We start from the raw sequence: 15771 nt of genomic DNA on the forward strand, positions 1-15771 counted from the left end.
CTTGTCTCAGTGTGAGCAAACACTTATCTTTTTTTCAAAAATTCTATTTGCTATACAAATTATCTCTGCAGTATATAATTTATAGGTCATTTTACAGAAGTATCATATCTTATTGAAATCTTAGGAGGTATAATCCCCTTTTGTAAATATGTGTGATTTTTGTTGTTGTTACAGTGTTTACTATGCTGTGTGTTATATGGATGGCTTCATTTTCTCTCTCCACAGTTAAAATCTATCAACCCACAATAATGGCATCATGCTTGTACGAATGTCTTTGTGAGGCAGAACTTGGAAAATATTACCCTCATTTTGCTGCCTTTGGCCTTCAGAAAATAGATGAATTAGCTAAAGTTACAATGAAAGACTATTCCAGATTGGGAGTCCATAATATGAATGACCGTAAGCGCCTCTTCCAACTCATTAAAATCATTCAAATTATGCAGGAAGAAGATAAAACCACTAAAAGCATCCAGAGAGATCTTCCAATCAGTAACCTTCATGTCCATCCTCAAGGAACCAGATCAGGACCTCGAAGGCAACTGTGCTTTGATACTTTTGTTGGCAAAAAAGACCAAACTGCTGAGGATTTTGCATTTGGTACATGTTGTCTGTCAGACTTCTGTTCAGCTGAACACAAACCCAATTTAATAGATATGCTAGAGCATATTTTGCCCGGTGATACCCATTATAATAAAAAGCCAAGAACATCCAATGCCCTAGCTGCTGATATAGATGTACAAACAGAAACAAATAGTGAAGCTTTGTTTTCATCAAATAACAGCCTTTCTCCACTTTTGGGAGATACTGAAGTCCCTACCATACAAAGAGTCACTCACATTTCTGGATATAATTATGGAGTTCCTCATTCTTATGTCAGGTAATCATTTTTATTTATTTTTCTTTGGATTAGCTGAAGACAGATAGCATTCTCCTAGCAAAGTCTAGTATTTTGCAAATTATCAAGTACTATGGAAATGTAAAGAGTTATTTTTTATTATTAATTTTCTGTAATACATAATTGAAGCAATAAATAGGTATATTATAAAAATAAAAATCCCTATGCGAAGAGAGCATTCATAACATATTGGAGTTTTCTTGAATCTACAAAATACAGGCAGTATTCAATAGTGTGCTGTAAATGTTTAAAAATCAACTCTTCAAAAACAGAAATTTTTAAGTTTATATTGTTCAAATTTTATTCATTGCTTTCTTAAGTCTAAATAGTCCACAGGACAACAAAACAAACCCTGATTGCAGCATTTGCTGATTTCCAAGATATTAGTACTTACACTAAAAATTTAACAATTAACTCTGGAAACCTGGACAAGCTGGCAACACCACACCTTTGAGTGTGTATTTCTGTCAAGTTTTTTTCATTCTTGATTTAGCGGTCCTTCTATTGTTCAGTGAAGCACAATATAAGTATGCTCCTCCAGAAAGGGCAAAACTGTGTGATTAGCATAAAGAGTTACCTGGTGACTTTCTGCAGAGTTTGAAGTCCAAGCAACTCATAGTTTTTCTTAGGATATCAATTTATCACTTTTTAAAGTGCCCTATGGCATTTATCACACATAAGAGTAAATAACAATTAGCACTAATTTAAACTAAATAGTCCTTTGTTCAGCTTGCCTCCAACATAATCCTGATTGAAGACACCCTGTGCTATTCCAGCCCTGGGTGAACAGCCATTGTTAATGAAAGCATAGAGTGCAGTCATTTTTATCAAGTGTATAATTTGAATGTATCATTTTCACATTTGCTTAAAGTTCGAACACTCAGAGGTCACATGAAGCAATAACAACTATTTCCCCCTTCCTTAACAGTATCATAGAAAATACATTCTAAATAGTAACTTTTTTCTTTAAATAATATTTTCCCCCTAGCTACATGTAAAGACAATTTTTAACATTCTTTTTTTTTAAAAGTTTGAGTTTCAGATTTTCTCCCTCCCTCATCTTCTCATTTCCTGAGACAGTAAATTGATATAGGTTAAAAATACTGAATTAAAGGGTAGATACATGGCACAATGGATAGAGTACCACCTGGAGTCAGGAGGATCTGAGTTCAAATCTAGTCTCAGACACTTAAAAATTGCCTGTGTGACCTTGGGCAAGTCACTCAACCTCATTGCCTTAAAAAACCACCAAAAAAAATACTCAATTATATAAAATGATGCCATATTAGTCATCTTGTGAAAGACATAGACCCAAAGGAGAAAAAAATATGAAAAAAATGCAGAAAATAAAAATAGTATTTTTCTGTAGTTCTTTCTCTGGAGGTTGAATGGCCTTTTTCATCATGAGTCCTTAATTATCTTAGATTGTTGTGTTGCTGAGAAAAGCTAAATCACTCACAGTTGATCATCATTACAATATTGCTGTTACTGTGTACAATGCTTTCTTGGTTCTGCTCACTTGGTTTTTTATCAGTTCATTTTAAGTTTTTTCCAGGTTTTTTTCTGAAGTCATCCTGTTCATCATTTCTTATAGCACAGTGGTAATATTCTATTATGATCATATACCTCAATTTGTCAATGTCCAATTCTTTGCCACTACAAAAGAGCTATCATAACTATTTTTATACAAATAAGTCCTTTCCCCTTTTTTTGATCTCTTTGGGGTATAAACCCAGTAAGTAGTATTGCTGACTCAAAGGGTATACACAGTTTTATACAGTTTCAAATAGCTCTCCAGAATGGTAGGATCAGTTTATTACTTCATCGACAATGCAATAGTGTCCCAATTTTCCCACATCTCATCCAAAATCATTTTTCTTTTCTATCAGATTAGTCAATCTGAAAAGTGTTGTTTTAATTTGTATAGAAATTCCTTTTAAAATAAATTTCTTTGTAAAAATAAATTGGTCCATAGTTTCAAATAGAATTTCATATCTAGTACCCTTGTTTTGTTTTATGCTTATTGTTAAGATTAAGGTTACCAACCAAACTGCCAGGAAATGGAAACAAAAAGATGTTTTTGATTATAATGTAGAATCAGGAGAGAAAGATGAAACTAATTATGAAATCTCCTTAGAAACCTAAAATTGGGGCTGTTTATTTAGTAAATAAGTATGACAGATACTGTATAATAGAAAAAGAAAGGGAGAAGGGAGAAAGAAGCAGGATCTAGTGAAGAACGTATCAAAAAAGAACATTAAAATGACACAGAGGGACAGAAAACTGACAATTTTGATACTGTCCTAATTCATTAAGTTTGGTCACTTTATATGGGAAAAAAATTAGAAAAATGGTTAGGAGAAGAATAAAATTCTTGGGAATAATTGGATAGTGAGGGAGATAAAATATGAATTGAGACTTTTAAAAGATGGAGGTGCAGAAAGACTTTTAACCAAGTTAAAAAGATTAGTCAAAATGAATTATTAAACCTAAAGAATGAATAAGCTTTTCAGAAAGAACTCTACTTCTGATTCCCTAAATTTAAAATCTATCAGTACTTTGTCAGGAATTACACCAAAATCACCAATTAACACAATTAAGAATGGATGATGGATAACATTTAAACATATTTACAGACAAATTTAGTTATTGAAGTATTTGAAACAGAAGCAAAAGCAGTTTTCACTTTTATGATATCTCAATTTTTGTACTTCAACAAATTTGTCCAGAGTAGTCCAGAAGTCTTAATGCAGCTTTAAGATTAGTGTCAGCTTTATTAATTATTAGTTAATAAGCTTTAAACCATAAAATTATTAATGAATGAATACACTTTATTGCTTATTAAAACTTAAATCTGCAATAAGACCTCTGAACACCCTGTACTTAGAGATAGCATTCATCATCATCAAAACTACCAATCAATCATTCTTAAACATGTGTAAGGTGATAAAATAGAAATGGATGCTGCTTTTAGGATCATTTAACAATTGTAATATCAAATTTAGTTAGCTTTTAACATTTTTTTTCTTTTTAATGAAAATCATTTAAAAATTTGTTTCAGAGAGAATATCTCAGAAGAGGATAATGTTTGGACTGAAACTGAAAAAATCAGAGTTTGTGTACGGAAACGCCCTTTAGGCATGAGGGAAGAAAGGCGTGGAGAAATTAATATCATTACTGTAGAAGATAACGAAACTTTATTTGTCTATGAAAAGAAAGAAGCAGTTGACCTTACCCAATATATTCTACAGGTATGATGCTACCTTTTAAATTTTGAACTAATCTATATTTATGCTGTAAAGAATATTAACTTTGATCTTTTTTGTTAGAGTATCTTAGAATCTTATCATTGAAAGAACTCAAGAGGATCTCTTACCCAGTGAAATAATATCCTTCATATCTTCCCTGCAAGATAGTTCTCCTTAAATATATCCATTAATGTGCATCAGAAATCACATTACAAAATAGTAGGTTCCATTTTTGGACTTTAGTTGTTAGAAAGTTCTCCCTTGCTATTCAGAATGTTTAATCACTCTGCCATATGTCAGCCTTTTGCATATTTGAAATTCCCCTTGTTTCCCACTCTCTACCCTATAAGACTTCACATTTTTCAGGCTAAAAGTAGCAGCCTGTGAATTCTATTTCAGGTTCAGTATTTATCTAACCTTGAAGGGCAAGTCAATCTCTCTAAGCCTTAATTCTTTTTTTATAAGAAAAATGAAGATATTAATTCAATAAATCAAAGGGATATCATGTGGGTCAAGTCAGGAAGCATTTGTCAGCATTGTGGTGGCTCTGAGAATCTGAAGAAAGACAAGAAACAGTTCCTCCTCTCCAGAACTTCCCAGACTAATGGGAGAAGCAACATAAAAAAACTCTGAACAAACAAAATCTATACAGGGGATAATCAGCAGAGGGAAGGCACTTGCATTGAAGAAGATTAGGCAAGGCTTCCTGTAAGGAAGGACTTTAACTGGACCTTGGAACCAGGGAATACAGGAGGAGGAAGGGAAGAGGGAGAGAATGCCAAGTATGGCAGGCAGGCAGCCTGAAATAACTTTTGCAAGGAACAACATGGAGGCCAGTATCATTTATTTGTACAGTATGTTGGGATGAGCAAGCTAAAAGAAGACTGGAAAATTAAGAAGAGGTTAGGCTATGAAAAGTTTTGAATGATTTTAAAATTTGTTTCTGGAGGTGATGACATGATTAGTAAAATGCTTTAGGAAGATCATTTTGACAGCCAAGACATCAATTGACAAGCTATTAACAGTAACCTAGTTTTGAGGTGATAGGGACCTGCACCAGGGTGGTGGCAAGAGGAGACAAGGGGAATGTTGTGAGAGATGTTATAAAGATAAACTCAACAGACCTTCACAATAGATTTTTTATGGGGATGGGGGACAGTGAAAATGAAGAGTTAACCTAGGTTGGAAGATTTGGGAAAATGATAGTGTCCTCCATAGAAATAGAAAAGATAGAAAATGGGAAGATCTTAGGAAGGAAAGATAAAAGTTTAGTTTTGAACACATTGAATTTAAAATGCCTAAGAGACAATCAGTTTGAGATGTTAAATGGACATTTGAAGATGTGAAGCTAGAGTTCGGGAGAGAGCTTAGAGCTAGATAGTAGATCTGAGAATCATGGGCAGAGGAATAACTAAATCCAAGGTTGCTGATTGAGATCACATAAAAGGATTTCATGTCCAACTCAGAAGACTTCAAATAAATAATTTTAGTATGGGGTGGGGAAATTCCTATTCCTTGCCAAAATGACTATTAAGAACATAAAATGTGGTGGGAGGGTGGGAGATAATCCTATATTGACTGAGCAATATGTAAGATTAAAATGAGCCCTTTTGAGAATTTTTCATACCTAGTTTGGAATGTTCTTATTTAAGCACCCATATATAACTTCCAGATCTGTTGTATCCTTTAAAATTTTTCTGAGAATTCTTCCCCCGTCCTAGAATTCTTCTAATGCCATTCTAATCACCTCTTAGGCATTAGATCATTTGGAATTTTTTTGACCTTATTTGGCAGTTAATACCATGATTTTTACTTCTGTCCTAACTTATTGTCATCTGTTAGCTTCTGATTGCTTATGCTATCTATGGGTTGATTATCATTATTATGAATTAAAACTTGGTACTTTTTTTGGTTTAGTTGAAGAAAATCCATTATATTAATTTTCCTATAAAATAAAATTTATTTTTCAGCATGTGTTTTATTTTGACGAAGTCTTTGGTGAGACGTGTACCAATCAAGATGTATATATGAAGACTACTCACCCACTGATTCAGCATATTTTTAAAGGGTAGGATAGCCCTCAGTTTCTCTTTCCTTTTCACAAATTATTTTTCTATTTGAATCCTATTGGCATTTTTCATATTGAACAAAACATGAATTGAGAATTTTCTGTCTATTGTATTTTAATTTAATGATTATTTAAATTAAACTATGTGGGGAAAATTCAATATCAATATTTATAGGACTTTAATAAGTAACTAGAAATTTGAATTTTTTCTCATTCATGAGTGATTTTGATTCTCAGAGCAAAAAGAAAATATAGGTTGTTTTAAAGAACATAATTTATCGGAATATTAATTGTATGTAATCTGATATTTTGATATTTAGAAATATGTATCCTTGTTGTTAAATAAAGATTTCTATAATCAGGCTTTGGGTATTCATGAGAGCACAGATTAAGATTAGTAAGTACAATAATTATGTTTAAAAATTTATTAAAGTCCCAAGTAGGTGAAAGTTTTATATGTAGTCTTGCAGTTCTGCATTTCTTATATACAATAAGGGAGGAGAGTTTAGGAACATGAATTAATAAAAGTGTGCTGGAATTAAATTGCAGGATACTCAATAGTGAGACATTAGATTCTGTTTGTGGTAGGATGGAGAGAACTTCTTTCATGACCATATATAAAAAAATAAGGTTATACTCTTTAAACAGTTCTGAATTTGTTGTGGACATTACCTTATAAAAACTTCTTTGTTCTCCCTTTGAACACTGTCTTTTCTTCAAAATTTAGCTTTTGTGTCCATATACCTCCAATTGTTTCTTCCCCTGCCTATTTTCAGTTCCTCTTAAAACTGCTCTTCTGTCACCTTAGCAAAATTTATTGAATGCCTACTATTTTCAGAACACAGTACTAGATATTATAGGGGCGAATAAAAAAAAAAGGATCATTATCCAATCTTAAATTCAGTAGAGTCGAAAATGTATTAGATTTGGAGTCTTGACCAGGAATCTAATGTTGCTTTTGCCACTTATTAGATGTGTTGGCTTTGGAAATCTCTTCTCTCAGCCTCAATTTCCCCATCTGAAAATAAGGATAATAATAGACAGCCTTCCCATCTCACAAGGAAGTGCATAGACACAGTTGTCATTTTACTTTTTCTTATTTTCCATATTTGCCTTTTTTAGTCTCCTTCCCTAGCTTCAGGTAAGGTTTTCTTCTTTCCTTTGCTGCAGATAGGTATTGTGTAATGTTATTTATGCAGAGACTTATATTACCTATCAATTCTAAATTTCCCTGCTTAGCAACCTTTTGTAACCCCATATTAATTATTTAATCTAGTTTCCATTACTTCTCTTTGTTGTATACCATACTCATTCTTATCTCTGAGACCTTGATCCATGTTCCCATTTTGCCTGGACTGACCTTTCTCTCCTTTATTTCAAATCCTATCATTCCATAAAGTCCTAGGCTCAAGGCATTCCTTTTCCAAGTCTTCCCCAAATGTTCTAGCTCATAAACTGATTTTTGAAAGGCAATACCTCACTTAACCCCATTGCCTTATTGCTTAATCCCATTGCCTTAAAATAAAAATTAAAAAAAAATTTTTTAAAACAATACCACAGAATTTAGCATTTGGATTATATTTCATTTCATTTATATTTATTTCCTGAGCATGAATCTTATGTCCCAAGCAGACTAATCTCTTCAGGACAAAGACCATGCCTAACTGGACCTATGATGGAAGCATAATAAATGTGTTTGTTGGTTGAATCAAATCTTTGTGCCTTCCTCCTCTTTTTTTAAAAAGTGTCTATTCTGTAAATAATCCTGCTTTGTGAACTCTTTTTTTCCCTCTTGGATTATTTATAGTATAAGCCACTCTATAAAGATATTTCATATATCTAGCTCACTTTTTGTTATTTATATGGAAGTTAGTAGTTTAAGAACATGCATAACTGAGTCAAATTCATGTATTAATTATTGATTCTTTTCACAGAGGAAATGCCACTTGCTTTGCATATGGACAAACAGGGGCTGGAAAGACTTATACCATGATAGGGACTCATCAAAATCCAGGACTCTATGCTCTTGCTGCTGAAGACATCTTTAGGCAAATAGACCTTGTCCAGCCAAGGAGAGACCTCTCTGTGTGGATTAGTTTTTATGAGATCTACTGTGGACAACTTTATGATCTTCTAAATGGAAGAAAAAGGTATCTTATATAACCATACTATCATAAAGTTGTTGCAATTAGGGATAGAAATTCAATTGAATCATTTTTTTTAAATATGGTATTGTGTAAGAGTGCTATTTCTGGTGGAAATATAAACAATCAAAGTCTTCTTTTGCCTTGGATACTCTGGGCACTTATTAAATGTATGTTGGATGGAATGGAATAATGAGTTTAAAGACAAAAGATTTGAGTTAGAGATTGTGACTATGCTACTGACCAACTTGTGACCTTAGTAAAGTCATTACCCTTTCAGGATTTTTGTTATTTCCACCCTTTTGGATCCTTTGTTCATCTGTAAGATGAAGGACCAAAGTATTAAGAGTATCCATAGAACTGGAAAGGAATTTAAATACAAAAAGACAAAAAAAACCTTTCCAACAATACAAATCAAAAAGCAGATTAAAGATGAAATCGTGTATCTCCATTTCAACAATCTTTACTTTTTTTGAAAGTAATAAATATTACACATCACTTCAGTGAAATTCTTATTTGTCTGTGCTTCTGAGTTTTCTTTTGATTTTTTTTCTTCCTTTCTCAATAGAAAAGACCACTGTTAAAGTCAAGGGTGTCTCTGTCTGGTGTTTCTGTGTCTGTATGTATATGTGTAAAACCATACTATTCATCTGTATCAGTTTTTTCTTTGGAGGTGAATAGTATTTACCTTCATAGATTCTTTATAGTATTTATAATAAAAGACTTAGTCATTCACAGTTATTCTTCAAGTAATAGTGCTATTACTGTTTACAACATGGTTTTGCTCATTTCACTCTTCATTATTCTGAGTCTCCATGTTTTTCTAAAATCAACTAGCTTGTCATTTCTTCTAGCACAGTAGTATTTCACAATCATATACTACAACTTGTTGAGACATTCCCCAGTTGATGGGTATCACCCCAATTTCCAGTTCTTTGCCACCATAGAGAGCTGCTGTAAATACATCTGAGTCCTTGGGAAACAAACCTAATAGTGATATTGCTGAGTCAAAAGGTATAAACGGCTTAATAACTTATTGGGTAAATTTCAAATTGTTCCAAAATGGTTGGATCCATTCTCATTTCCAATAAGCAGTGTAAAGGCTTTTTCAATTTGTACAAAGTTCTTGGAGCTTAATCTATTCTATCTTCTAAAATTGCATCAGCTACAGTTTCTAGCTTGTTCTGATTATTCTGAAAAACTATATAAGTTGATCTTCCTCACATTATTTAATTTATTTGTTTGTTTTTGTTCAAATGATGTTTTTTATACATTACTAAAATATTCTTGTTTAAGAGTTAAACATAATACCCCCTCTTCCCAAAAAATATAGACCCTCATGAGCAATAAAGGAAAAGAGAAAAAAACTAAAATTAAAAAAATAATAATAGTAGGGGCAGCTAGGTGGCACAGTGGACAGAGCACTGGCCCTGGAGTTAGGAGCACCCAGGTTCAAATCTGGCCTCAGGGACCCAACAATCACCCAACCCCCACTTGCCCTGAAACCCCCCCCCCAAAAAAATAATAATAATAAAATGTGCTTCAGTCCATTTCAACACCACCAGCTCTGTCGCGGCTGGATCACATTCTTTATGATAAGTCCATCTCAAAAGCTAGTTCCATATTTTTCTACTGTTGCCATTGCTGATCGCAACTCCCTCCATTCATACTTACCCACTACGATATATTCTATTTTCTCTCTCCTTTCACTCTGTCCCTCTTCTTAAATGTGCTGTAAGGTAGCTGAGTGGCAACAGACTGATCAACAGCCCTGGGGCCAAGAGGCCCTGAGCCCACATACCACCCCTAAGGCCCAGCAACCACCCAGCCCTGTGGTCCTGGACATGCCATCCAATCCCAGCCCCTTGCAAGAGGTTAAAAAAAAAATGTATTATATCTGACCACTCTGCTCCACGGTCCACCCTCTCCTCCATCACTCACATCCCCCCCTTTCCCCCATCCCCCTTCTCTCCTTCTTACTCTAGATGTCTATACCCCATTGAGTATATATATGCTGTTTCCTCTCCAAGCCACCTCTGATGAGAGCGAAGGTCCCCTCATTCCCCCTTGCCTCCCCCCCTTCCATATCATTGCAGTAGCTCATTATTATAAAAAAAATCCTTATTATATGAAATATCTTAGCCTATTCCACCTCTCCTTTCTCTTATTTCCATTACATTTCCCTTTTAGCCATTGACTCCTTTTTTACAATATATTATATCTTCAAATTCAGCTCTCTCCTGTGCTTCATCTATAAAAGCTCCTTCTGCCTGCTGTATTAAACGAGAAGTTTCATGTGAGTATTAGCAATATCATTTTTCCATGCAGGAATACACATATTTCATCATCAAGTCCCTCATATTTTCCCCTTCTCCTCCACTCTCCATGCTTGATCTGAGTCCTGTATTTGAAGATCAGACCTTCTGTTCAGCTCTGGCCATTTCAACAGGAACACTTGAAATTCCCCTAGTTCATTGAGAGTCCCTCTTTTTCCCCTGGAAGAGGACAATCAGTTTTGCTGGATAGTTGATTCTCGATTGTATTCCAAGCTCTTTTGCCTTCCAGAATATTATATTCCAAGCCCTACAAGACTTTAATGTAGTTGCTGCTAAATCCTGTGTGATCCTGACTGTAGCTCCACAATATTTGAATTGTGTCCTGGCTGCTTGTAATATTTTCTCTTTGACTTGGGAGTTCTGGAATTTGGCTATAATATTCCTGAGTTGTTTTTTTATCTCTTTCTGGAAGAGATCGGTGGATTCTCTCAATTTCTATTTTGCCCTCTGCTTCTACGATATCTGGGCAATTTTCCTGTAGGAATCCTTTAAAAATGATGTCAAGGCTCTTTTCCTGATCATAACTTTCAGGTATCCCAATAATTTTTAAATTTTCTTTCCTGAATCTGTTTTCCAGATCAGTTGTTTTTTCAGTGAGATGCTTCACATTTTCTTCTACTTTTTTCATTCTTTTGGTTTTGAAGTATTGTGTCTTGACTTCTCATAAAGTCAGCAGCTTCCCTTCCATTCTACATCTGAAGGATTTGTTTTCCTCAGAGAGCTTTCTTATATCTTTATCCATCTGGCCAATTCTGCTTTTTTAAAGCATTCTTCTCCTCAATAACTTTTTGAATTGTTTTATTCATTTGACCTATGCTGGTTTTTAACATGTTTTTTTTCCTTCAGCATTTTTTTGGATTTCCTTGACTAAGCTGCTGACTTCTTTTTCATGTTTTTGCCTGCAACTCTCTCGTTTCTTTTCCTAATTTTTCTTCTATCTCCCTCACTTGATTGATTATGTGATCTTCAATTGAATACCATATCTTCTAATTTTTATTCTTCTAATTTCTTTTTTAAAAGACTTAAGACTTTCACCCAGGCTAGAAGTACAGAGCTATTCAATGAGCCTAGTCCTACTATTAAACAGCATGGGTACATTAATCTGCTCCATTTCTGACCTAAGCCTCTTCAGCTGTCCTGGTGCCAAACTTAACATGACATGTAATTGGTATAACTTCCTGCAGCTCAGAATTCCAGAACCTCAAGGTTCAGCCTCTAAAACAATTAGGATTGCAGGCATGTAGTACCATATTTGGCTTACTGATTTCCTCAAGATGTCCACTGAGGTTCTTTCAACTTTTAAGTTTTGTGATTCTATGAAGGTGTAGTACTGTAGTAATAAAACTACCATAGTACTACTTTACAGTATTGGGGAAAAGAAGAGGCAGCTTTGAAATGTAAGGTTTTTGAATTGGTCAAAAATACTAAAGGACTTTGCCAACATATGTATTCAATTTATTTTTATATTCTGTTTTGGAAGTATAAAACTTAATTCCTTTTTAAAATTTTGTTACTGCTCCTCAAGTTTTCAAATGATCCTTTAACTAACTTGTGTCTTCTACTACTGGAGCCTTCCATTTTACTAGAAGGAATATTGAAATTAGATGCTAGGAGGAGAGGGTTGGGAATTGGGTATTCCAAGTGGTTTAGATTTTTAAAATGTATTTTAAAATTTAGTTTAAATTGTTTTGTTGCTATTAATACTAGACTTGATCCAAGTTCCTTTTAGCAGATTTAAAAAATAATCTATAATGTAAATAAGAGATGACTTTTCTATTTTGGTTTAACAGTACTAGTTTGACTTTATAGTCTAGCAATAGCCAATAATATTCTGGTTTTCACTTATTGAAACAGAAAACCTTGTAGATGTTCCTTGCTGCCTTAAGCTAGATAGATTCCCATTAACACTGTTCTTGCCCCTGCAGACTTTTTGCAAGAGAAGATAGTAAACATGTCGTTCAGATTGTGGGATTGCAGGAGCTTCCAGTGGATAGTGTGGATCTCCTTTTAGAGGTAAGCCTCTTTTTGTAGTCTCAACTACTTTTAACTGTGTTTAAAGAAATGAAAATGTTCACTTTGCTAGTTAGCTCAAGGGCCTTGGGCTTAATTTAAGCAAAGTAAAAAAATTGTAAAGTAAATTTAAAGTGAAATTTTTTTATTTGCCAAAGGAAAAGGTTGATTTCAACTACATACAATGGTAGTTTTTACCAGTCATTTTTTTTTTGCAAGGTTTTGAGTTTTACAATTTTTCTCCCTTTTTCTCCACTGACAGGAAGCAATCTGATATAGGCTTAACATTTCTAACCATGCTAAACATAGAGCAAAATTGAATGTGTTGTGAGAGAAGAATCAGATCCAAGTGGAAGAAAGAACACATTAAAAGTAACAAAATTAACTAAATCATAATACATAAGGCAACTTTTAAAAATTGAAGATAATAAGCTTTAGTCTTCATTAAATACCGTAGTTCCTTTTCTGGATATGGATGATCAAGTCTCTTAAAATTCTTTCATTATTGTGTTGCTGAAATGAACAAGTGCATTCTGTTTTTTTTTTGTTTGTTTGTTTGTTTTTTGTAAGGCAAATGGGGTTAAGTGGCTTGCCCAAGGCCACACGGCTAGGTAATTATTAAGTGTCTGAGACCAGATTTGAACCCAGGTACTCCTGACTCCAAGGCTGGTGCTTTATCCACTATGCCACCTAGCCGCCCCTGAACAAGTGCATTCTGGTTGATCATCACACACTGTTGTTTTTAGGGTATATAATATTGTCTTTCTAGTCTTTTCTGAGATCTGAAATCTCGTGATTTCTTATAGAACAATAGTGTGACATAACATACATATATCACAGTTGTTCAACCATTCCTCAGTTGATGAGCATCCCTTCAATTTCCAATTCTTTGCCACTACCAGAAGAGCTGCTATGAATATTTTTGTACATGTGGGATTTTTACCTTTTTTCTCTTCAGAATATAGACAGAGTAGTGGTTTTGCTGCATCAAAGGATATGCACACCTAGCCATGTGGCCTTGGGCAAGCCACTTAAACCTTGGGGGGAAAAAAAGGATATGCACATTTTTATTGCCCTTTGGACATAATTCCAAATTGCTCTCCAGGAAGGTTGGATCAGTTTGAAACTCCACCAACAATGCATTAGTTTCCCAGTTTTCCTACACCCCTTCCAAATTGATCATTATCCTTTATAGTCATGTTGGCTAATCTGAGGGGTGTGAAGTAGTATCTCAGAGATGTTTTAATTTGCATTTCTCTAATCAATAATGATTTATAGCAATTTTTCATATGACTATAGATAGCTTTGATTGCTTTGTGTGAGAATTGCCTTTCCAAATCCTTTGACCATTTATTAATTGGGGAATGACTTGGTTTATTTTTTTATAAATTTGACTCAGTTCTTTATATATTTTAGAAATTAGTCCTTTGTCAGAAATACTAGTTATAAAAATAGTTTTCCAATTTACTACATTCCTTTTAATCTTGGTTGCAGTAGTTTTGTTTGTGCAGAACCTTTTTTACTTAATCAAAATTACCCAGTTTGTTTTTTATAATGTTCTCTATCTCTTCTTTGGTCATAAACTGCTCCCCTTTCTATAGATCTGACAAGTAAACCATTCTTTGTTCTCCTAATTGATTAATATTATCTTTTATTTGAGCAAAAATATTCATAGCAGCCCTGTTTGTGGTGGCAAAGAATTGGAAACTAAATGAATGTCCTTCAATTGGGGAATGGCTTAACAAACTGTGGTATATGTATGTCATGGAACACTATTGTTCTATTAGAAACCAGGAGGGATGGGAATTCAGGGAAGCCTGGAAAGATTTGCATGAACTGTTGCTGAGAGAGATGAGCAGAACCAGAAAAACATTGTACACCCTAACAGCAACATGGGGGGGTGGTGATAATCAACCTTAATGGACTTGATCATTCCATCAATGCAACAGTCAGGCACAATGTTGGGGTATCTGCAATAGAGAATACCATCTGTATCCAGAGAAAGAATTGTGAAGTTTGAACAAAGATGAAAGACTATTACTTTTTTTCTGGCAATGGGGTTAAGTGAGTTGCTGAAGGTCACACAGCTAGGTAATTATTAAGTGTCTGAGGTCAAATTTGAACTCAGGTTCTCCTGACTCCAGTGCTGGTGCTGTTCTTGTCGTTTTGTACTTCCATATGAATTTGGTTAACTAATTTTTCTATTCACTAAAGTAATTTTTTGAAAGTTTGGTTGCTATGGCACTAAATAAGTAATTTAGGTAGAATTGTGATTTTTTATTATTTTAGCTCAGCCTACCCATAAGCAATTGATATTTGCCCAGTTATTTAGATCTAATTTTATTTGGGAGAAAAGTGTTTTGTAGCTTTTTTTTTTTTAGGCAAATGGGGTTAAGTGGCTTGCCCAAGGCCACACAGCTAAGGTAATTATTAAATGTCTGAGACCAGATTTGAACCCAGGTACTCCTGACTCTAAGGCCTGTGCTTTATCCACTACGCCACCTAGCCACCCTTTTTGTAGCTTTTTTCATAGAGTTTCTGAGTCTGCCTTGGCAGGTAGACTCACAAGTATTTTAAATTGTATGAAATTAATAGTATTTCTCTTTCTATCTCTTGCTGCTGTGTTAGTAATTTTATATATATATATATATGCTGAGGATTTATCTGGATTTACTTTTTATCTTGTGACATTGCTAAAGTTGATAATTGTTTCCACTAGTTTTTTAGATGATTTTCTAGGGTTTTCTAGGTATACCATCATATCATCTGCAAAGAGTGAGAGTTTTGCTTCTTCATTACCTATTTTAATTCTTCGCTTTTTTCTTTTCTTCTTGCTAAAGCTTACATTTCTAATATAATATTGAATGAGAGTGGTGATAATTGGCATCCTTGTTTCATCCTTGATCTTATTGGTTCTAGCTTTTCCCCCATGGGTTTATGCTTGTTTATAGTTTCAGATAGATACTGCTTATTATTTTTAGGAACAATCCATTTATTCCTATGCCCTCTGTGTTTTTATTAGGAATGGTGCTGTATTTTGTTAAGCTTTTTCAGCATCTATTGAGATAAT

The 15771-nt window shown here is 34.0% G+C and overlaps 2 protein-coding genes across 6 annotated transcripts in view; one reads left to right on the forward strand and one right to left on the reverse strand.

Moving 5' to 3' along the window:
- Positions 1 to 15771, forward strand: part of KIF24 (kinesin family member 24) — a 117109-nt gene that overhangs the window by 63192 nt on the left and 38146 nt on the right. For all 4 annotated transcript variants that reach the window (XM_074196587.1, XM_074196586.1, XM_074196588.1 and 1 more), the window contains 5 exons: positions 226 to 877; positions 3957 to 4146; positions 6114 to 6211; positions 8146 to 8361; positions 12617 to 12704. In XM_074196587.1, the coding sequence (XP_074052688.1) occupies positions 226 to 877; positions 3957 to 4146; positions 6114 to 6211; positions 8146 to 8361; positions 12617 to 12704 (1244 nt within the window). The remainder of the gene's footprint in view (positions 1 to 225; positions 878 to 3956; positions 4147 to 6113; positions 6212 to 8145; positions 8362 to 12616; positions 12705 to 15771) is intronic.
- The window catches only part of NUDT2 (nudix hydrolase 2), an 83240-nt gene that overhangs the window by 44308 nt on the left and 23161 nt on the right, over positions 1 to 15771 (reverse strand). The gene's annotated exons all lie outside the window — the stretch shown is intronic.

Source organism: Macrotis lagotis, chromosome 8 (genome assembly GCF_037893015.1).
Source record: "Macrotis lagotis isolate mMagLag1 chromosome 8, bilby.v1.9.chrom.fasta, whole genome shotgun sequence".
Classification (NCBI taxonomy): domain Eukaryota; kingdom Metazoa; phylum Chordata; class Mammalia; order Peramelemorphia; family Peramelidae; genus Macrotis; species Macrotis lagotis.